Source organism: Mus musculus, chromosome 4 (genome assembly GCF_000001635.26).
Source record: "Mus musculus strain C57BL/6J chromosome 4, GRCm38.p6 C57BL/6J".
Taxonomy (NCBI): Eukaryota; Metazoa; Chordata; class Mammalia; order Rodentia; family Muridae; genus Mus; species Mus musculus.
This window is the reverse complement of record NC_000070.6, coordinates 18,100,464-18,125,000: the sequence shown is the minus strand read 5'-3', so window position 1 is coordinate 18,125,000 and position 24,537 is coordinate 18,100,464. Positions and strand designations below refer to the sequence as shown.

Sequence of the window (24,537 nt, the reverse complement as noted above, 5' to 3'; positions counted from 1 at the left end):
TTGACCTCTAATGACACATCATTATAAGGAGTCAAGGAGAAAATAGCTTGGTGAGCTATTACATAATCTAGGCAACCTTTCTGTTAACAATGTGCTATGAAGCATTAATTTTACTAATAAAACACAATTTGTGAGTAAACGCTGTTCAACACACTGGTCAATAAAATCAATGAGAAATTAATTGAAGCACCACAAAATTTTGCCTGATTATATCTGACAGTCATAATACACTTTAGCACCATTTTATTTAGCCTTTTATTTGCACACAAACAAGCTTTGTGTTTGTCAGTAGAAGAAATCAGGAAAAAATATATGCCAAATTGAATATGGAATAAAGGCAATGCTGTGTAGGCAAATTCATCACATTCAACCCATAAAATCCATGGAGAAAATAACGTTTCATTTCATGCCTTCTACATGGAAAACTACATGTAATGAAAGTTTTAGTGAGAAAATGTCCAGTACAAAGTAAGCCTCTTAAAAACTGAAGGTTAGATTTTCTCATCCCCCTCTAACTGAAGCCATGGGTCAAATGTCCTAAATCCTAATTTCCTGGCCTTTCTCTCTGCTTCACAGCCTATTGTTATTTTATAAATCTCACTTTCCTTTTACTGTTTTCATTCCTAATATCTACACTATACAAATGAAAGGTGATTTTCATAGGAAGCTGGATAATGTTTTTGTTCACCCAGGGGACAACTTTCCTCTGCAATTGTTTGTATCTCATTTGGACTCTGAAAGTTAAATGTCTGTGCAATTCTTAAAAAAAATATGGTATTTATTTGATAATTGACAGGAGCTTCTTTCCCTTGATGTGTCATATATATATATACAATATATATATTGTATATGACATATATATATATATATATATATATATATATATATATATATGTCATATACAATATAGTCCAAATATATGTTACTAGATAGCCTATATAGATATCATCTACCTATATTTATTGTCAGTCATACTGATCCACTTGTTGGAGTAATGATAACAACATGTATCCAAGTCTTAAAACATCTTGAAGATAAGTACCACGCTGATCAAGCTAGCAAATTTCTCAATGTCAAGAATATTTGACTCATTTAAAAAATTAGACTATGAACTAATTATATTTTATGTTTTTATTAAAAATCAAGCTTATTAAAAGTTTATATTAGCACAAAATTAAACTAACAAACTCCATCAATTTACTTTCAGTAATATAAAACCAAAATATATTTGTTTAAAATTAGATAACATGTAAGAAAAAAATGTCTTTCAAGACTTTTATTCTTGACACAATTTTTTATGACCAAGTCTCTAAAGCCCCTGAAAATAGAGGTCTACAAAAGAAATGCTGATGCAGACATAGCCAGTGCAGGAGAAGCCACTGCTGTAACAAACCCCATTCTTCTACTCTATCTCTTTCTTACAAATGTAATATACCCCAAGAAGGGAAATATTCCAGAGTCAAGTCTTTAGATATTCATGTCCTCCTGATGTACTTAAACACTATATCATAATAGTTATCATACTGTATATTTATATTAGATACATTTTCCCAAAATACATTTTCATAGCTGTCTTATCAACAAACAACAGCAATTATACTTAGCATTCCATTTTTCTAAGGGGAAGAGCTCTATAAAAATATGAGCCAATGAAACAGTTTGGATAAAGACTATGTTTTTCATGTAATTTACAAGGAAAATATTGAAAAACAAAGACATTTCTTCAGGGTTCCAACTATATTATACAGTGCTACTCAATTGTGTTTTTCAAAAAGAGAAGAAATAAAATATGATTTATTAAATATTAGCAAAATTAGGGGTAAACATTGGTGACTGAATGGAATCAAATAATGATTTCAGAAGGAAGGCAGAATATTCTGATAATTACTCACTTTCGATTTTTACCCAGGTTTATTTGACTGTAAAAGATTGCATTTATGTGTATAGAAAGGAATAATGAATTTCTTATCATATATAAAAATGGGAAATGACTATCATAACTAAAATCCTAATTTTACATAAGCAATGGAATACATAAAAAGCAAGACATTAGGAGACACTGTTGCTTCTGATACCTCAGTGTAGTAAAAGAAAGGAAGACATTTACATTATATAATTCTTGTATTACTAACAAAACCATTCATTTAAAGAAGGTTTTATACTAACAAGTGGGTTGTGGTAATATAGAAAGGGAATGAGCTACAATTGGTATCACATGACAGGAAACAAAACATGCATTCTAGTGACTTCAGATAGATAGTGCACACAAGGCTTTATGTATCAGTATACTGGCAAGACAGGCCAACACAGCAACAAACATTCATAAAAGATGCCAAGTACAAGCAGCACCATAGCCAATCCTAGGCAAAAACATCCTTTTATGTCACATCTCACCAAACTTCATACTATTCGAGGCAAGTATAAAATGGTCCATGTTAAAAGTCCTATGGTTTTAATCCTGGGAGCCAATCTAGCTTCCTGTCAAGTGCTACAAAGAAGTCCCTATGGAATTTTCTTTTAATGAGCAAAACAGGTGAAAGAAACGGTAAAAATGTCTTTGTTGGCCAAAATGTTTTTCCTTTTTGTTGTTTTATATTTTATTCTTTCTCAGAATTCTATCTTTCCATTTCCTCATTGAGAAAAAAAATATTAGTGATATTTACTTTGAAGCTAAGTGGCCTAATTGGAAAGAGTTATATTTATAATTGATAATTTTTTCCCTTCTTAAGGGCATACATATATAGCTCTGTGGCAGAGCACATGGACGCGTCATGAGAATCAGCACAACACTCTAGCTTGTTATGTGTATTCCTCAAGGGCCCAGTGTGCCCTTTCATGGAATGACACATAGACCTCACATCTGAATAAAATAATTCATTCTATGCTAATATAAGAAAAGTCTTATATTATAACAAAGACTTACTTCTTTTATAGTTGAAAGACATAGAATCTCAGATCTCTCCACATATAAATGCCCTCCATATATAGTTATTTATGCTTATGATGTACTGATCACAAGTTATTGATTCTGCCCTATTTCCCTTAAAAAGCATTCATTACAAATGCCAGTGAAGCTTTTGTTACAGCACTAAACTCCTCATACTCCTTTATCACTACTTAGAACAACTTAATTCATTTTAAAGAATTGGTGCATGTCATGTTCTGTTACCAGTCAATAGCTGTATTTAGACATTGAAAACTGCTACTTCTTGATTTTTACCAAAAAATTGGTGGGAATCATGAAATACAACCAGTGATTTTTTTTCCTGAATTTCTGTGACTGTGTCATTCTAGGCTTTCTATACTGTTGGATCATATTTCAGGGTAGACATAGTGAAGAAGACATTGATAATTAGATGTTTTTGATATGACCAGAAATATTTCAAAATCAACTCAAGCTTACACCAATAGTAAGACACAAGAAATGATGTGAGTGGACTGAGTCTACTGTTAGATCAGACTGGAACACTAAGGCAACCTTTGCTACTATGCCAAGTGTTTTATATAATATGATTACTGAGGTAAATTTCTATCCTAGGGAATGGCTTTTTTTTCCCCCACAGGGTTCTAACATCATTCTGACTGCGGTTACTGAGTGAATGCTTTTAACTTTTAATATAATGGGTCTATGAGGCAATGGATGAGTATTAGATGTGTTTACACAGGTGACATCTAATGGGCACTGACTAAGTATATACATTGGTAAATTATGTACTCATTCCTGGTGTGAGGAGCTTGAAGTTTCAATTTCTCTGCTTTTTTTCATCCTTGCTGTAGTTAATCTTTCAGTTGTAATATTACAGAGTGCTAGAGCATGACTTTGTGTTTTACAAAAGATTCATTTTATCCTTTTTCCCTGCCCACTCTACTTATAAAATGTTGCTTTCATATCAACAGTGTGGTATTCTCCTCGATTGTTCGTTTCTTTATTACTAAGTTCAACCTTTAGAAGAGACTCATTTAAACTTTCTTCTTAGGCAATAGAAAAACTGCCATTTAGACTACTAGCCTCTAGCACTTGTTTACTGTACTTGTTATGTGTCAGTATTGTGGAAATCACTGACATTATAAGGAATAGTCAGATTATACCAATAAGTTGCTAGACCTCTTCATTGGTATCATAGATTAGTGGAGATTGTATTTACAGCTCTTTGTGATAGTCACACTTGTGATTTAAATGGTATGCTGTGTCTTTGACAGCTTGGAATATGCTCTTATGGTATCAAAGCTTAAACATTTGGCTGCGATTACTGTAAACACTTCCTTGCCATCCCCAGGCTTATTGAATTATATGCTACAATCTCACAGGGTCAAAACTATCAGCAAATCACTGCCTTTATTTGTTTTGGGAAATAAATACCAAGTACCTAAAAAAGAAAATGATTATTTTCATGACTTTTGTTTAACATATCTATTCAAGTATTAACATCTATTCTATTCCTCTTCAAATAGCACATTGAGTTCAATTAATATGGGCACACCAGTTTATCAATTGTAAGACCCACATGAGAGGAGTCTGAATTTGTGCCGTAATTAGAATATAAATACAACATGGAGAACTTGAGAATATTACATTATACTTCCTAGAACCCAGTATATACACCTTCATCCAGATATCACAATGAGCAGTAGACCTGGTCAATATTCTTAGCCACTGCATTGCATTCTATTTGGTTAATTCACAGAAATGAAATAAAATTACATGTACAGACTTTGAAGAGCCAAATTATGTGCTGATGAAAGAGATTGTAGGCAGCTTGAGTAATAAAGGTAATGTTTTCTTATGTCAGTAAATTTGTCTCTATTTTTTATTACTTAGTAATTGCCTCTTAGTGATCATTACTAGGTAACTTATTACATGTGATTCAGAAAAGCCTTGTTAACTGATTAGTAACAAAAGCTGTATTTGTTAGGAGCATCTATTGTATACTGATTGAGCCCTATAACCTTGCCATGGCAATGAACATCTGTTTTCACCTGCTGTTATAACCATCTCTGCAGAAACTTTGTTCTCAGATGAGTTAACGATTACCTAAAATCAAAACTTTATCTACCGAACTGATGTGGAATTACTGCTTTATAAAGAATTCAAACTGATAACCTATCTTAGTATTTCACTTAGTCTGATTAATAATATACAGACAAACAGTATTTACCTGAAATTGTAAACTTGAAAATTATTTTATGTAAAATCTATTACCTGGTTTACAGTTGCCTTCATATTTGTTAAAGTAATGAAAATAGTGAAAGAGATGAATTACTTTATGAATACAAATATGTTTTCATTTCACTTTTGGAAACAGTAGGGGTGACCTTTATATGTTACTCATTTAGAGGTTACAGAAAAAACTTGATTGGTTGACTTTCACTGATATTAAGCTGACATTATGGTCTTAATCCAAATAGCTTCATTTAAAAAAAGTTTAATTGCTATTTTCATCACCGATCATTTTCGTGATTTCTCTAGCATTACCTCATTTTAAAATACAAATTCCAACCATATGAAAAGTCAGCAATCATATGAATGAAGTGTCTGGCATATGGTGAACAAAGGAAGCCCAATGCTTTTGATCACATTCTCCTTATTTCTTATCACTTACGATCTTATAGTGGTCCCAATCAAGATAGTAGACATAGAAGCCACTTTCAGTACATAGACTTCCCACATTCAAGGCAACAAAACCCAAATCATATCCATGATATTTACCAGAATTGAAGCATAATAAAGACTCATCCATTTTCAATGCTATGATTATTTTCTAGCCCTTAGGTACTTACAGTCTTGAGATGAATCAGGGTAGTGTGATGAATGAATAAAGAGGCAATAAATTGCTTATTGATTTTCTTTTTGATTTTTGAGAGAAAAAAAAAGTTCAGTGCATGTTGATAGAGTTCCTCGATGATTTGCACATGTCCCAAAAAGGTTACAGTTACTCACTTCTATTATTAGAAAAAGAAAATGCTTCCAGTCATTTTTTATTTTTTCTTGACATCAAGGTCCTGAAAGGATTAAACCCTCTAACAAGCAAACACTGTATAAACAGGCTTATGTATACAGTCCTCCATGCTCTGTCATAACTAACTATAATATTCTCATCACCTAGAAAGGAAGTACTGAAGTAGAGCTACAGCGCCGATCCTTGCCCTCCCTGTGTTATTTACCCTCACATTCAAAATCATGAATGTCTTGTTGAAGTACAGTCTGCATTGCATAATGTGGTACTATGAAGCCATGAATCCATTTCTCTTTCCTGTTTCTTTTTCTTAGTTTTACAAAATATGCTCGGATTGTAGGAAACACCATTCTGCCAGGCTTTTCAGCATGCCACCCATGATTAAAAATGTCCCCAACCAAATCATAAACATGTAGTTGAACCAAAGGCATTCTAACTTTCATGCTATGTTGAGTATAAATATAAATTCAAGGCAGCCAAACTATCCATTTCCAAATAAGAATGTATACCTACACTCATTAAAAATCATCTGGAAATGTGTATTATTAGCAAATGAGTAAGAAATTTTCACTAGTATAAAATTCCTGCTTTATATAAAAGCCACACTGGCCATTCAAGTATTTGAGGTTTTTTTTTTTCCTATTTTTTTGTAATTTTTACTAAAATAATGAAATTAAGCTTGAAATTAAAGAAAAAAAATACCTCTACCTATAGGGCATATTCAGAGTGTGCATGTAGAGAGCAAAGCGCCACCTGCAGATCCACTACTGAAACTCTCTCTCCACTCGAAGGAAACAGCTCATTTACTAGGTTTTAGAGAATCACAATCCAGTGGAGAAGTGACACCAGATTTCCTTCAGTTTGTGCCAGTTTGCAAGTTAAAGGTCAAAGGGCAAAGACACAGAACAGGGCTCTTCAAGGAACATTTTCACAGAAGACAGTGTTTAAGTTGTTGTTAATGACAGTCAACAGATCAATATCAAGTTCAAGGCAAGCTGTTCATTGTTTCAAAAGCTAATCCCCTCAAAAGCTGGCTTTCACACAAAGCCAATTGTCTGACTCATGGGGTGCTTTCCTTCTGACCATCTCTAATAAGTTCACAGCCCAGTGGCTGCAAAGCCATTCACTGCAAGAAGCAGCTTCTAAAATCAATAAAGAGGTCTGTCAGTTGCTGACTTTTCTCTAGGAAAAAAATATTGATATGATCCTGCTCTGCAGGTCACATGAGAATGACAATACTGCTGTTAGGACAAATTACACTCAACAATGGGATGCTTTGGTGTCTCTTGGCTTTGTCAGTGATCAAATAGATGGCTAAATGCCAGAAGCCACACCAACCCTTTGAGAACTATGGCTGACATGCGATAGGTAATGCATTGGTAGGTATTCATGCAACTCAGAGTCATCATTTTAATTCAGTCTTAACCAAGCAATGCTAACTGCATATTTTATGGCAAACAGATTTCATGCAGTGGATTTTAAATAAAAAAAAAATCAATATGTCTGAAGAAGAAAAAGCTTAGACTTTTCTAACCAATTATTCAAATAAAATTTCACTCTCATGAGATACTGTTAACAAAATATCTTTTTTATTTGCCAGAAAAGTTTTGGCAAGTCACATCATCGTTGTTATAAAAGCATTTATGCAGTACTGTCAGTCATTAAAGAGTTACATGGGATTGTAAGGTATGCTTTACAAATCTGAACTTCTCGAAACCTGTGATGGCTTTCCCTTTTGGCCAGTTCTACAAATGACCAGATTGCAAGACTGATCATCCTGACTCTGTAAGCTGGTCCGATAGTTCTCAAAGGGTTCCACTGATGTATTAAAGAGTAACAGATCCTTATAAAATAACCATCACCTTCTTTCCTTCAGAGACACAATACTTCTTGCTCTGCTTTGCGCGGAGTATTGCTGACAGACCAATGGACGGCCTGGGACAAAGGCCTAACACAACTGGGAAGAACATCACAATGATTCTGGGTCAGGAGGCAGGAGGGGGTTCAGAAATATTTCAAAACAACCGAAAGGTCCTGTTTGAACACAGCTATGAGTATGGAGGTGATGATACATTGTGGACATAGTTGAGAACAGCTGTAGAAAACGAAAAATGCATGTATTATTAAGGCTGTTACTATATTGCAGATATTTTGGCCCCTTGTTTGTTGGAAAATGACTGTCCCAACAGTCTAGCATCCTGCATGTGTTCCAGATCTCCCACCTGACAAAACGATGTGCAGGAGACTATCCATAGTGGTCACAGAGCTATCTTCTTTGGAGACAAAGCTGTTTTGGATCTTCACACTTTCCTGAAAGTTCAATAGTGGATTTTGTTGTTTTTTAAACTCTTTCTTCTTTTGCCTTAAAGCAAAAACCTATGGGTTTTTTGATTTGCTCTTTTTGTTTTTCTTTCTCTCTCTCTCTCTCTTTCTCTCTCTTTCTTTCTCTTTCCCAGAAATGGGCTCAGATTTCAGAAGGAAATGTATTTTTTAAAAAATTAAGAAGAAACTTTTCTTCTATATTTCCTCTTCTTCAGTTAATCCTGAAATTTTACTGGGCATTGAGCGTGCAGAGGAAAGGCCTAGAACTGAATGACAAAGAAAGACAGAGGACTGGAGAACAGCAGATACTGTGCATCACGGAAGCTTCTCCATGATTATATTTCCACTCATGTGCAGGACCAGCAACCATCTAGGTTTGGAAGGTCAGCCTCCATCAGGCTGCCACAAGCCTGCTCCTAGCTAGGAAACAGCATAACAGCTCTTGTCTTGAATCTCAAGTTACCACAAACTCCCAGAAAAGAAAGAAAAAAGAAATCCCTACATCACACCCACTCTTGCATAGAGCGTTTACAGTACAGTATGTGGCGGGGTGTTCCTTTCCTCTTGAACTGGAACACAGTGTAAACCAATACAAGGAGGCATAAGGCCAAGATGCAGGGAATGACAATAGCTATGGCTTTCACAGTGCTGGCTGTGTTGTCCAGTTTGATGACAATGTCTACATCATCTGGTGGGCTGAGTCCTTCTTTATCTCGGTCTGTTGGTCCATCACAGCCCATAAAGTCCTTGAGGATGGATCTTGGATAACCAGGTTCTACTTTGAGTATCTGATTGTTGAATTTCCAATACTCCTTTCCTTTGTAGAAATAGGTAAAGCCTGGAGAGAAAACATACACAGAGGTACCACTCATTTGTGACTGTATATATGCATATAGATGATAATGAAATAGGCAACTTCTCAAAACATGTAGCTTAATATCCTAAGTCCTTTCAATTTCTAAGGGAAAAAAAAAGGTTATCAGCTCAACTATCTTGCAAAGGCTGTGCATGCATCATCCAGGAATTGTGTCTGTTTTCTTTTTCTATCCCCTTCCCTTCCCTTCCCTTCCCTTCCCTTCCCTTCCCTTCCCTTCCCTTCCCTTCCCTTCCCTTCCCTTCCCTTCCCTTCCCTTGCCTTCCTCCATGCACCTTCTCTTTTCTGAAAAAGGGTCTAAGCCTTGATCCCAAGCTGTCTTAGAACTCGCTAAAGAGTGCAGATTGGCCTCCAACACAGGGCAATAAGGATTTTTTGTTTTTGTTTTTTTTTGTGTTTTTTTTTTTTACCTAATTCTCCCCAGTGCTTGTGGTGTAAATGTTTTTTCTCCATTTGTGTGTGTGTGTGTGTGTGTGTGATGCATACTTATTTTATTCTAAATTTGTACCACCTAGCTACACTTTATGGAATTTTAAAAATTATTATTAAATGTTTTAGTAATACAGAAAAAATATAATTCTATGTTTAGTATTCAAATGATACTTCCATTTAATCTATGAGTAACTGATTTAAGAAGTTTCAAATACCTCAGTAATCTGTGTTCCAACATAATGTTGTTTTTTTGTTTGTTTTTGTTTTTTTGTTGTTATTGTTGTTTTGTTTTGTTGTTGTTTTTGTTTTTTAGAGACAGGGCTTCTCTGTATAGCTCTGGATGTCCTGGAACTCACTCTGTAGACCAGGCTGGTCTCAAACTCAGAAATCCGCCTGCCTCTGCCTCCCAAATGCTGGGATTAAAGGCATGCACCACTACTGCCTGGCATAATACATGTTTTAAGTTTTAACATACATAAACTTGTTGATTTTCTTAGAAACATTTTCAACATTTTCAGACACATACCTATGTTTGTGACTATGCTACTTAGATTTGATTCTTTTTTTTTTTTTTTTTTTTTTTGAGTAAAACAGAATCAACAATAAAATAGAAAATGCTGTGCCAATTTAAATATATATTTTGGGTGTTATCTGTTTTGTTCTTTATTTTATTTTATACATTAATTTATTTTTTACACTTTTGCTACAACCTAAGAATTCAAATGTTGATTGTTATTGCATGTTATTACTATGTTAAGTTGAGAAAAGCACTTTTTTAAAACATTTATAACTGTTCCACTACTTAGAAGAATTAATTTTGTTTTATTCTTGAGAGATGTTGAGGTTCAGAGGCACACACAGTGAATACTATTGCATCAGCCTTAAGCATCAGTTCATAGCTGGAGGTAAAACACATGATATTTCTTCTTAAATGCCACTGCTCAGATAGGTCCTACACTTGGGATAAAGAATTCTGCAATCTCAAGAATTTCGGGTCATTATTGGTTATGTTATATTGGGAATTATTTTGTTTAGTTCTGTAAAAGTCTGTTTTGGCTTTAAATTTTGAAGAAAAGTCTTCAGTCATAGCAACTTGCCAAATGAAAGGAGTATAGAGATTCAAACTATTCTGTGGAAGAACTAGTATTTGATTAGTCTGGTAAGATCTGACATATTTATTTATTCAGCAAGTTTGGATGAGAAATCCTGAACACCTGTCAAATAACAGATGATGATCAGGGATGAACAATAAACATTGATTTATAACTAGATGTCCCAAGTAGGTGAACACACTGCTAATGGTTACAAAGGGGAAGCTCATCTAGAAGTGCCTTTATTTCTAATTTTTAGCAAAGAAAAGTTACTATGGGGTAATGGACCAAAGGGCAATGTTCAGAAGAAGCCCATTCCATAGTGATACATCCAGAATTCAAATATTACAGTAGCAGACTTCAAGCATGGAACAGAATTTGCACTTACCAAATATAGTTGTTAAAGTAAAAGTGGTCAGTAGGATTAAAAGAGGAAGTCTAAAATCTTTGTAACAAATATTTGTCAAATTTTGATTCTGTACTATTCAACTATAAAAAATTTGGTTTATTATCTTCATTTCTGACATATAATTAGATGAACTCCTTAGCAATTCACTTGCTAAGAAATACCTGTGCTCTTTGATTCCTGTGTTATGCTTCTTATGAGGAAACTTTTAAGAGAGAAATCAATGACAGTGTAGTGCACTTTATATTGTTTTCATTAGATTGGACCTTCTGAGATAATTTTCTATTGTTTTGGCCTCACAAAGCAACACAGCAGTCTACCTCAGTGGCACATTATTGACATAAGACATGTATCTGTTTTCTCTTTTTTTATGTTTTCTTGGATAAAATTAATTAACACACAATAAATATTAATGGATAGACTACATCTTGTAAAATAGCTATATGAGTTGTATTTGGAGATTTTAACAGGGAATTGTGAAGAGGATAATTAATACACTCAATCAACAGAACCCAGAAACAGAGTTCTTTTAACAGTTAAACAATGGGCTGCACAATGAAACACAAATGTGAAAAATAGTTTGGATATAGTTAAACTAAAACGGTAAACATAAATAAATATTTGATTTGTTTAGAAAGTAGGAATAAATTTAAGGAGAGTTTGATTTTCTGTAATAGTTTTAGGACAGTTAAAAACCTTTCAGTCTCTCTAAAATACATTTGAAGAATGATGCCTAAGAAGAAATCACACAATTTAGTTGGTATGAGTGAATAGAATTTTGATTACTATAGTTAGTTAGTTTGAACCAAATGAGAAATTTAGAAAGATAAAACAGATCACTGAATATGTCAATGCAATATGGAAAGTGTGTTAACTCTTTTGTTTTGTTTTGTTTTGTTTTGTTTTGTTTTGTTTTAGAGAATGTATTAGAGCACATTTAAGAGTGGTTAAATGGTTTGGTATCAAGTTTTAGAAATATGTCTACATTATGGTCAGCAGTAAGTTATTTAGCAGAGATGAATCCTGGTAAAGAAGCTGTACAATTCAATGAATGTATGTATAATAATTGATACATAGGAAGCACTCATATGACATCAGGAAGTCATATTTCATGGCTGAAAAGGAAAAATTAAATTCAATACTTAGATAATAGAAGCGACATATTACACTTAGTTGGGAATAACATTAAAACCTGTAACTTAGTTTTAAATTTATTAATTAAAGTAAATCATTATTAGGAGAAGATTCTTAACAGCAAATTTTGACAGTATTGAAAGAGTGAATGAGAGAGAACATTTTACTCTTCTGTCTTCTTTGATGTATGATTAGACATAGTATCTTCTATATTGTTTCTTATGATGATCTCAATATATTCAACCTACCCTGATTGTGTTGAAGAGTGTCTTTAGTTAAACATAATTACTAGAAAGTGCTATTATAATTGGCTAAACTTAGGATAGTGTCTTTGGGAAGAATTTTTTTCCACATATATTTATTATTATTATATTTTCAGGAATTTTAATAGGTGAGTTTATCAGGTTACTAAAAGGGTATTTAATTCTCAATAGTAAACTACTATCTATTTTTCCTTCTAATGAAATCAATCATTAAAAAAATCAAATTTAAAGAGGCTCAGAGTGTAAATTAAATGTAAATTCCTAAGGAGCACAAAACTAAGAATAAATAGCTATCACAAATATGAATAATTCATACTTCTAGCATGGTATTTTCAAATTATTTGTTTTCACATTAAACTGTGATATTAAAACAGAAAACTTAGGAGTTGAGTAGTTTGTGTACTGTGTACCATTTTCTTTGTGGACGAAAGCTCCCTGAGGTGATTCAGGGATCCCCTTCCAGATGGTGATGGGCTTGGGGTAACCAGGGTCCATGGTTTTCATTTCTTCACTATATCTCCAATACCTAAAATTGGACAGTCACAACAATACATGTATGAAAAAGTCACTCATGCAAGTATTTTTATTTTTACTAAATGATGGTTCCTTCCTGTGCACCTGTTACTAACTTAAAAAACATTACTGATTGCCATTACTGGAGCAATTGAAATAAAATTATTCTGTGCCTTCTTCAATGTATTATTATCCATATGCTTCATATGGTAAATTACTATTCAATATTTTAAAGTTAATCATCATACTACATGCTTAAAATATATACGTAGACTGAAAATTCATAAGGATGCCACCCAAAATGATATACATATTTATGCATACACATAAACAAGAACATGGTCCTGAGATAATCCTGAACAAAATACACAAGCTCTAGCTTTTATTAACATTGGATTTTTAGATATGTAACGATATAAACAACAAACCAATTCATCAATGAAGATATAAAATGATGTGTTAGTATCGGCTATGAAGAGAACAGCACATAAAATATTAGAAATCTATATATTAATGCATTTGAAAGTAAGTCCTTTATGAAAATTTAATATTTGAGGTAAGAAATAATAAGAACAGCAAAAATGAGAAAGAAGCAGTGAGATTAGTAGTGAGAGCAGCAGTGAGAGCAGCAGTGAAAACAGTGAGAGAACAACAGTGAAAGCGACAGTGAGAGAGCAGTGAGAATAGCAATGAGAGCAGTGAGAATGAGAGCAGTGAGAGAGCAGTGAGAGAGCAGTCAAATGAAAGGCAAGTGAGGAAACAGAAGTTAGAGCATCAGTGAGAGAGCAATGAATGCAGCAGTGAGAGAGCAGTGAGTGCAGCAGTGAGAGAGCAGTGAGTGAGCAGTGAGTGCAGCAGTGAGAGAGCAGTGAGTGCAGCAGTGAGAGAGCAGTGAGTGAGCAGTGAGAGAGCAGTGAGTGCAGCAGTGAGAGAGCAGTAAGTGAGCAGTGAGTGCAGCAGTGAGAGAGCAGTGAGTGAGCAGTGAGTGCAGCAGTGAGAGAGCAGTGAGTGCAGCAGTGAGAGAGAACTGAATGGAGTAGTGAGAGGGTAGTGAACACAGCAGTGAGAGAGCAGTGAGTGCAGCAATGAGAGAGGAATGAGTGCAGCAGTGAGAGGGCAGTGAACACAGCAGTGAGACAGCAGTGAGAGAGAAATGAAAGGAGAGTGAGAGAGCAGTGAACATAGTGGTGAGAGAGCACTGAGAGAGCCATGAAAGAGCAGTAATGAAATCAACAATTATATTAGGTGAATGTCATCATAAATATGCTATATAAAATACACTGTGATGATTTTTCTGCCATACTAACTCTTATTCATACACATACATGACACCATTCACAGTAAATGTCTATCACTGAGTAGGAACTGTGATTTTTCCAATCATTAGTTTACTGCTAATGTGTGTGTCAACAGTATGCCACCTACATACTGACCTGTCACCTTTGAAGAAATAGGTTTTGCCAACATCTTCCCACCATATGGCAGAATCAATACCATGAGGGGGGATTCCATTCCCAAGGGTAATCAAGTCATGAGGGTAACCAGGTTGAAGAGTTGTGTCTTTGAACACCCAGTATTTGTTGCCTGTTTAACATAAGTGTAGATATAGAATATGTTAGTAAAACATCAATTACAAGATACCTGTCAGCTTAATGCATGTAAGTTACTATGCAAAAGCTCCTGGAAATAAGTCAGTCATAGTCACACCTAGAATACTGACATTCTTGCTCAAACAGCTCTCTCCCTGCTGCACTCACTGCTCTTTCACTGCTCTCTCACTGCTCCACTCACTGCTGCATTTACTGCTCTCTCACTGCTGTGTTCACTGCTCTCTCACTGCTGTGTTCACTGCTCAAACATCAGTGATTTTTCAAAAAAAACAAATATAATGACTAAGTACCTAAATAGTCTAAATAGAAGTTAATCTAAACATAAAATAGAACTACTACTTAATAATATGGTATAAATCTGTGCGTTCATTTAAAGATTAAACTTATAGCTAACCAATAAGGAAACCATTCTAAGTCAAAGATTCTTCCCCTGGACTACCAAAGGTCCCACTTTTATGAACTCCCAGCATGTACCTGGGTATTTTATATACCGTACCTAGTCGATTTTATGATGAGAACATCTACTCTGTGTGAGCATTTCCAGTTGGTTTATCCTTTCTTTTTGTTATATAGGCACTTACAAGTAGCTTTCATCAAACAAAGCTCTCTTATTTTGACTTTGTGCTTATTAGAATTATAAAACTTACGGGTTACCTCAAGAAAAGAAAAAAAAATTAACCCTTAACTGTTCAAAATTGCAGAGTTTAATATACAAAAACAGGCTGACTTTAGTCAGTTGTGCTGATATTTGTAAATTGTCTATAAAGAATATACCTCTCCTATATCCCTGCCTCGGAACCACGTTAGTGAGATAAGTCTCCTTTATTGTTTTAGAGAGAGATAGGGTATATTTATTGTCTTAGGGTTAAAGGCATGTTCATGAGTAGGAAAGGGATAACTGGTCATGGCATCCAGAGAGCAGGAAGGGCTGATTGGTACTGATTATCATGTGGGTGGGAAGCCAGAGTGAGAATTGTGTGCTGAGTTGTGGAGTCTTGCAGAGAGCTCTGTACAAGGTCACTTTTCAGACAAGGCCATACAAGGCCAGGCATCTGTGTTCAAGGACATTCTCCAGACAAAGACAGGCAGAGACAGGGAGGATCCTGTGAGAAAGGAAATGGCCCAATTTATGCAGAGCTCAGAAAGCAATCCCACCCTGGGAGACTGCTACCTTAATAGCAAGGTTCCCCAACAGTATGCACTTCTTACTTCACAGACAGGTAATTTCAACTTGACCTTTAATTAAGACTTTCACTTTTAGGGTCATCAATACTCCAACTAAATGATTCTTCACTGTGGTGTTTTGAATGAAAATGACCACCATAGATTTATAATTTGCAAGTATAGTTCTCAGGTAGCAAACTGTTAGAACAATTAGGAGGTTTGTCCCTGTTGGAGAAGTTGTGGCCTTTTGGGAGAAGGTGTGTCACTGAGGGTGGACTTTGAGGCTCAAAATATGTATGTCTGACCCAGTGGCTCTTGACATTTTGCCTGAGTATCAGGATGGAAAGCCCTCTGCTATTTCTCCAGCTCCACACCTGCCTGCATGCTACCATGCTTCCTGCCATGATGATAATAGACTAAGACCCTAAAACTGAAAGCCCAAAAGTAAATGCTTTTCATTCTCAAACGTGTAGTGGTCATAGTGTCTCTTTACAATATTAGAACACAATTAATGTATTCAATCATTTTCTAGATTCAAATGACCACTTAGTTTCTTCCGTAAGCAAATAGAAGGACATGTTATGTTGTTCCTTTGCCCTCTCTAGCTTGATTTTGGATTTTATTTATTGTGTCTTCATTAACACATTAATGTTGATGTTTCTTTCTTTTTTCTTAGTATAAATGGTGCTTGTGCTTTCAATACTGGGTTTTCATCTTGCTAATTTGAAGGTTTTGGTGCTTTCAAAGAATAGGGCCTGGTCTGTTGATATAGCTCACTAGAGAGGCAGGCCTACTCTGCTCTTCTGCCTGCCCATCAAGGTATTGATAACACTGCTACACATTACTTTTATCTTTTCTGCCTTTCCTTCTCTCAAGGAGGGTCTGAAATCTCATTGAAAGCACAAGTCAAAATCAGGTTTCTTCCTTTAAGTTATCTGTCAGAATTTCTGTCATGGTGAAAAGATACAGCGCTACTACAAATCACAAAATCAATTCTGTAAAAGCCAGATTAGGAATGATTGTACTGTACACTTTTAGTATAATGAGATACTAACATATAAGTACGTAAATATACTTTGCCTCAAAGAATTACCTCCCCTCTCCTTTCTGCTGAATAATTATATGACCAGCCATTCTCTCTTGGAGTTGAGATTTAGAAATTAGTGAGATTATGTCATTATCAATAGATTTTATGTATTATTTGTCTTTATAAAGTTTCAATTTCCCCTCAGACAAGGATTATAATACATTAGAACATTCATGCTACATCTATCATGAAGATGCATTGAAACAAGGAGAACTTACTATCTGTGGATTGAAAGATCCCTGGAGTACAATGAGCAAGGCAAAATTACTAAGAACCAACATAATGGGCTCTGCAATATTTGGAGTGCATTGCTAAAGCCTTCAAGGTTGTCTTAGGGAAGGAACATGATAAATTTTAATTTTCATGAAAATTGTCTGGGGTCTTTCCTTAATGTTATAAACAGAAAAAAAATAAACAAGAAGACCACTCTTTTGTAGGAATAAACTAACTAAATGAATCCATCCAATAACTAACTTCCTCTGTCTTCTGATGTAGGCACTAGAGATACAGGAGTAAACAAAGTTGACATTTACTGTCTCATAAGGCTTATTATCTAGTGAAAAGACAAGGGGAAACTAAACTAAAAACAGGCAAAGTAACAAAGAGAAACAACTTTGAAGAGAAAAAGTTTATGTTTAATAAATGTCATTACTAGGATGGAGAAATATTAGGGGCAATTTTCTATTGAATATAGTTAAGATCGCCATTCAATCTTTGGTAGGCATGCATGTACAGGTGTCTGAGGGGTTATCATCTGCACTTGTGTGTACACAAGCATGTACACATGGAGGCCAGAGACCGACGTCATCTGTCATTTCTAAGGAACTTTCCACCTTGCTTTCTGAAACAGGGTATCTCGTTGGCCTGGAGATTTGTGAAGTACGCTAAGCTGACTGGCTAGTTATCACTCTGGAAATACCTGTGGAAATCACCTTTCCAGCGTTGGGATGATAATTCATAACAATATCTATTCAATCTTGATGTACATATATATTCAAAGATAGTAGATGAGTAAAGACTGTTTTAAATGAAAAAAATATTGAGAGCAAATGGTGTAGTGGGACAAAGTTTCCTATATGGTTAGCAAAAAGCAGTTGCAGCTGAGATGGTAAGATACAGGTGAGGACAGGGAATTCAATCCGGGTTTGGATTTTATTTTAAAAGACATAGGAAGTAATTACCAATTATGTAAGATGGTTTTGTCACAGTTTGAACTAAAGTGCAAGAGATTGAGGTGGAAAGGAGAAATGTACTCATTCATGATCTGTTTTGAAATTGGAATTGATGGGCCTCGCTAGGCGACTGGATGAAAGAACGATAATATCATAGATTACTCTCATGACATGCTTTTTGCAGATAGACAAGAGAATTGAGGATTATTGAATAAAAAATAAGACTAGAGATGGGTGAGAGCTGCAAATTCAAATTAAGAGTGTGAAATATTAGTGGTACATCTCTATGAACAAGCAAGAAGACATAACTGTATGTGCCTATAAAATTATAATAATCTATAGGCTATAAGCATTAAGTGGAATTTAATAATTTAGGACCATGTGAAGAGTATATAGTGGTTACAGAAAAACTACCAACTAAAAAGAAATGTCTTTTACAAAAGGACCACTTATAGGTATAAAGAAAAGTAAGCAAAAGAGGAATAGGACACAATGCTGATGTATAAAATAATAGAAATTTCAGAAATGGAGAGACAGATAGTGAAAGAGGGGACACAGATGAAAAAACAAAACAAAAAAAAAAACTGGGTCTCCCTAGTGCCAATACCAGTAGCTCTGGAAAACCAAATAGGATATTCTGTGGAGGATTTTCTACACAGTTAACTTATAATTAAAAAGCTGACTTCTCGCTATGGCCTATTTCCTAGTTTCATTTAGTTGTTGTGATCAAATATCCTGATAAAAATCAACTTGGGAGAAATGGTTTATTTCAGCCCACAACTCCAGATTATACTTAATCATGGGGAAACCAGGCACAGGAAACAGCTATATCACATCCACAGTCAAGAGCAAAGAGAGATGTGAGCAAATGCATGCTCACTGTATTCAGGCCACTCTCTATACTTAAGAGTCCAAACTTTAATTCCAGGAAAGGGTGGTGCCCATAGAGCGTTTGTGTTTTCACATTCATTAACAAGTGATCCAGACATCTCCCCACACACATGCCTTTAGGAAATTTTATGAAGAACACAATTTAGCCAACCCATCACTGAATCTCTTTTCCCATGGGGGATTCCAGGTTGTCAACTTGGCAATTATGATTAATCATTACCACCCAACTTCTTATTAATTTTATTCAGGCAGGGTACATAAAACTTATTCCATTGATCACATAATAAACCTTGCTTCTGTCAGGAGTAGTTGTCCCTTGAAAGCCCTTTCTATTGTCAGCAATAACAATGCAGTTCTTTTTCTCTTTTATAAGCAATTACTCCCTGCCTCATTCTCTTTTCACTCTCAACACCAAAACAAGGATGAGTAGGAGGCATTGACTGAGTAAGGCAGCTGGACTGAAAGAGGAAAGAGAGTAGGATAAAGGAAGGGCTCAGCTGTGACTGGATGAGACACAGGGTTTTGCTAGAGAGACAGCAAGGTGAATATGTGTAATCCCTGTGCTGTGGGTTATCATGTCTTTGCTCCCCGGAGCTCTATTAACACACTTGTGCTTTCCTTTTAACAGAATGAGACAGCTTTTTTATGAACTTGGAGCATCCAAATCCTATATAAAGTATAACATCTGTATGAGCCTCCAAGCCTTTGAATCCTCATCCTGGCTTTTAGCCAATGAATTATGCTGTCTTCTAGCCAGCTTCCTTAGGGGCTTGATGACAACTCTGTTGCTTGTACTACCGCAAATCTCTTTTCTTGCTTGCTTGCCACTAGGTTGTTTCTATTTCATTTATTTCACAAGGCAATTAGAAAATTCTTCTAAAGTTTATTTTATTCAAACACAAGAAAAATTATTATATATGTATATATATTCATATACACATTCATGTATATACATAAATATATATATGTATGTATATGTATATATATATGTATGTATATGTATATATATATGTATGTATATATTCATTTGCAAGGCTCCTTTCAACATGATTTGTTTACTTCATCTCACATGATGTATAAGCTACTTACAAAAATATGATCCCTTCAATATTTACTTTTGATCATTTCTGTGGGAGCACCCTGCCTGAATAACATGTTTGTGCTATAATGCCAGAGTGCCTAGCCTTTATCTTTACCATATTTCTTAATTAATGGTTTGCAAGCTGACAGTCACTCAAAGCTATGAGAAACCACAAGAAACAAATTATTAACATGGCATATACAGCACCTGAATACAATCTCAAGTTCTGAAGAAATGACTATTGGTGCAAAGAACCATGTTTAAGATGCAAGAGGAACCATATACAGGATCAAATATCTAACAAAAAATCCAATAGAGACTATGTAAATAATATGGAATTTATCAACTTTGAATCTTGTCAGTAAAGCTAGAAATTTAATATTACAATGAATGACCCACCTAAGCCACTGACACAGCTCAGTACTGGTTGAAAATCCATGTAGATGTTATATTTAGCTATGTGTTGGTAAATGCCATCATATGATACACATTTTCTCCAGGATAATTTTAAATCAGCAAAATTAAAAGTAAGTGCCTAATCTAATGTCCAGATCACATTTTTGACAAATTAGGAAAAAGGAAAATCCAAAATGCCTGTATCACAGCACACAGTCTACTTTGGGCCCCTATGTCTTCCACTATTAAAAGAGGAAGCCTTCAAACAACAGAAGAGAACTTTTAAAGGTCCCATTCTCCTAACTTATGCTCAGACTTCAAGCATCCTTCCCTTTCATCTCATGTCTCATAGGGAAAGAACCTGTGGTTGCAATGCCTCCTTGTCTGCAACTGAGAGTCAGCCTTTCCTCAGCTCAGCTCAACTGTGGCTCTCCAGCAGGGGCATTCTATATTTTACAATATGTACATTAGAATATTTTAATTTTATTATTTTAATGATGATTCCTTCACACTTTACCCATGTTCACAGTGGGCAAACACACAGAGGATGAAGTGTTCAGGGAAGCTTTTGATTTATATATTGCTTGAATGTCTCAAGAGACAATAACTTACAAGAAAACAAAATGTTGATGTTTTCAATTGAAATAACTATTCTATTAACTTTTTTATCTATTCAGTCCACACAGATGATGTGTATGTTTGTATGTACATATCATGCTTGTGCATGCATTTGGGAATGCTTGCTCAAATGTGCCTGATTGCAGGACCCACATGCAATGGCTCTTGAGGCCAGATCATGAAATAACCTCAGGTGTTGTTCCCCACCTTTGCCTCATTTGAGAGAAAGTCTCTTGTTTCCCTCTGTGTGTGTTCTGCTAGCTGGCCTGAAGGCTTCCATGATTTTCCTGATCTCTTCTACCATCTCATTCTGGAAGCATTTGGAGTACAGGTCTCTGTGTATAGTATCAGGATTTGCATTTCTGAGAATTAAAATTCAGGCCATCACACCTGTGAAGTTTGAAGGCTGGAGGATAGCTCAGAATAGTGTTTCTTAAAAGCTATATGAAGTAAATGCTTTACTATTGTTTCAATATTTTTTTATATATATAAAGGAATAACCAGTATTCTGTTTTGAGTGAACAAGACTTTATACAGGAGAGCATGACTACTATTTTTTTTTCTGTTAGGAATAAACACTAAACAATACAATTTTAAATGTACTTAAATGTCCTTGAAAATAATAAAGTGAAACAAAACAAGAACCTTAGCAGTTTTTGCTGTTGTTTTGTAGGATGGTATGTTATAGATCAAAAGCATTATGGGAAACCATGACCTTGCCTCTGGGTATTGTGGTCCAAAATTCAAGGGGATATCAATTTAATAAGTGTCAGTGCTCACATTCCTGTGTGTTTATTAAGGACAGCCACTTAATGCCTTCTGCATCTTAATGAGGTAGGAACTTCACAGAACAAAACTGAGGTGATATGGTCTGTTTGAGTGACGTATATTCAGATCACTTTATTTTTTATATAATAGGTAGCTTTTGCATTAGGTTATCATGAACATACCTGGTTCTCAGAGATACTATTGATCTGTCATGCAGAGTAAAGGCTTTTGCTGGATCGCAAATGATATTGGCATGTTCAGGTAGAAGTGGAAAAAATGATCTTATTGACACTGTTTTGGAGAAGGCAGATACAGTATCAATAAGTCAAAATAAAGCAGAGAGGATAAAGAAAAGGGATAACCAGAAATAATAGGAGAAAAGTCATTAGAGATTAGAAGCCACAGGGAATTTCTTGGGAATAATCAATCTTATTCAGTCGTGTTCTGTTTGTTTATAGCCTATGATGGTCACTGAAGTAGGGGATGCAGGTTTGCTGAGGAAGGCAACACACACACTTCTCACTCTGGTGAAGCTTCCAGACTACATATATGCATGCAATAACAATTATCAACTTGAAAGTCGTGAGGAATATGTTAAAGGGAAGGAAGCTGGGAGAAGTCCGGGGACTGAAGGGATAGGGAGTAATATAATTTTATTTTTCTTAAAACACATTTTCAAAGAAGATAAAATCTAAAACAAACAAAACTGATCATAGGTATCAAGAAGAAAAGCTACGCCTTTAATCCCAGCATTTGGGAGGCAGAGGCAGGCAGATTTCTGAGTTCGAGGCCAGCCTTGTCTACAAAATGAGTTCCAGGAAAGCCAGGGCTATACAGAGAAACCCTGTCTCGAAAACCAAAAAGAAAAGAAAAGAAAGAAAGAAAAAAAGAAAGAAAAAGGAAAGAAAGAAACAAACTGGAGAGTGTCTGATTTTCATAACTCAAAACCTCAAAGGCAAACATGTGTGCCTTAACTGCAGCACCCAGGAGACAGAGAAAGATTTCTGTGAGTTTATGGGCAGTCTTTTCTACCTAGTAAGTTCTAAGACAGCTAAGGTTACTTGGTGAGACTCTATTTTTAAAACAAATTCAACACCATCCCCCTCAAAAACCACAACACAATTCTTTACACCTCTTTAAAGAAAAATATTAAACTTTATATAGAAGTTTCACCCAGCACCAAAGAAAACAGATACACAGACCTGCAGCCAAACACCATGGAAGAGGGAGAGGAAGGATCGCAAGAGCCAGAGGGCTCAAAAACACCACACAAAAAAAAGATACAGAATCAATTAGGGAACACAGAGACTGAACTGCCACCCAGAGAACATTCATAAAACTGACTTAGTGCCTTTGTAGATAAGTAACATTTGTGCAACTTGGTCTTCAAGAAGGATTTCTAACAGCAGAAGTAGGGGGGCTGTCTTTGACTCTGCTGCCTGCCTTTGGATCTCGTTCCCCTAAGTGGCCTGCCTAGTCTAGTGGGCATAGAAGATGTGACTAGTCTTACTGCAACTTGATATCCCTAGGAATCCTCCCCTTTTCTGAAGAGGAAGGGAGGAAGAGTACATGGGGAAAGTAAGGAGGTAAAATGCTGTCAGGATGTAAGGTAAATTATTTGATTAACTAATGAATTAGTTAAAATAAATAAAAATATACAAAATGTTGCACATTTGTGCAAAACTCAGCATACATTATTTATTGGCTGAATTTCTGTTCGATGTCTATATATTTGCTGAGAAACCCTCAAAGAGTTAAAATATTGTTAAAAAGACTTTGTGTGTGTGTGTGTGTGTGTGTGTGTGTGTGTGGTTAGGATGTTGTGGGGTCATTAATAGAATATTTAACAGTTTGAAGTTAAGTAGTAGTGGAGGGCAACATGCCTATCAAACACAAGCTCTGAGATCATTTGTAGGTCAGTATGTGGAGGACTTTCTAACTTTAATGAAAACTGACACTTCTCAGTTATAGAAATAATCAAATTTTAAATGCATATGGAGTTAGGAGTTTAGTGCACCCATGATGTTTTACAGACAACAAGACCAAGGCAACTCTTATAATGAAAACATTTAATTGGGACTGGCTTACAGGTTTGGAGGTTCAGCCCATTATCATCTGTGTAGAGCATGGCAGTGTCCAGACAGGCATGGTGCAGGAGGAGCTGAGAGTTCTACATCTTCATCTGAAGGCAGCTAGCAGAAGACTGTCATCCAGGAAGCTAGGATAAGGGTGTTATAGCCCATGCCCACAGTGAAACACCTACTGCAACAAGGCTACACCTCCTAATAGTGCTACTCTCTCAGCCAAGCATATACAAACCATCACATATGGTCGTTGAATTTGCCTAGCCCCTACTCTATGTATTTATAGATATCGCTATCAACATTAAATCAGCATAGCTATATTTTTATTGTTTATGATACAGTTACATTTCTCTTATCTATATGTCAGCAGTTCATAAATAAACATCTAAATTTATAAAGTCACTAAACATCTTTGAAGGATTTGTTTGTAGAGTCTACAGTATTATCAAATAAGTTTGAATTCTATGCGGATGTTGTAGTCACTGTAGTGTGAAGCTCAGATCTCCCTTCAGAAGAACAATTCCTATCAGAAAAATAAGCATCTTCCTTTGAGAAGTTTAATAGCCTTTCTGACAAACTTTATGACTGCCTAACTCAGTGTCTGTAGCTCCTAGGAAGCTTAAATAAAAGGATGTTGTGAAAGTTTTTGAAATGGAAATTTTTAGACATTGAAAAAA

General features: G+C 35.3%; 1 protein-coding gene across 5 annotated transcripts in view; it reads right to left on the bottom strand.

Moving 5' to 3' along the window:
- Nucleotides 1-7,521: 7,521 nt before the first annotated feature.
- Nucleotides 7,522-24,537, bottom strand: part of Mmp16 (matrix metallopeptidase 16) — a 264,408-nt gene continuing 247,392 nt past the window's right edge. For 3 of the 5 annotated variants that reach the window (NM_001379518.1, NM_001379519.1, NM_019724.5), the window contains 3 exons: nt 14,423-14,573; nt 12,887-13,002; nt 7,522-9,114 (listed from right to left, as the gene is read on the bottom strand). In NM_001379518.1, coding sequence (NP_001366447.1) covers nt 8,780-9,114; nt 12,887-13,002; nt 14,423-14,573 — 602 coding nt within the window. In that variant the 3' untranslated portion in view covers nt 7,522-8,779. Of the gene's footprint in view, nt 9,115-12,886; nt 13,003-14,422; nt 14,574-23,864; nt 23,995-24,537 lie in introns of all 5 variants that reach the window. The other 2 variants (NR_135158.2, NR_166735.1) reach the window with 1 other exon arrangement.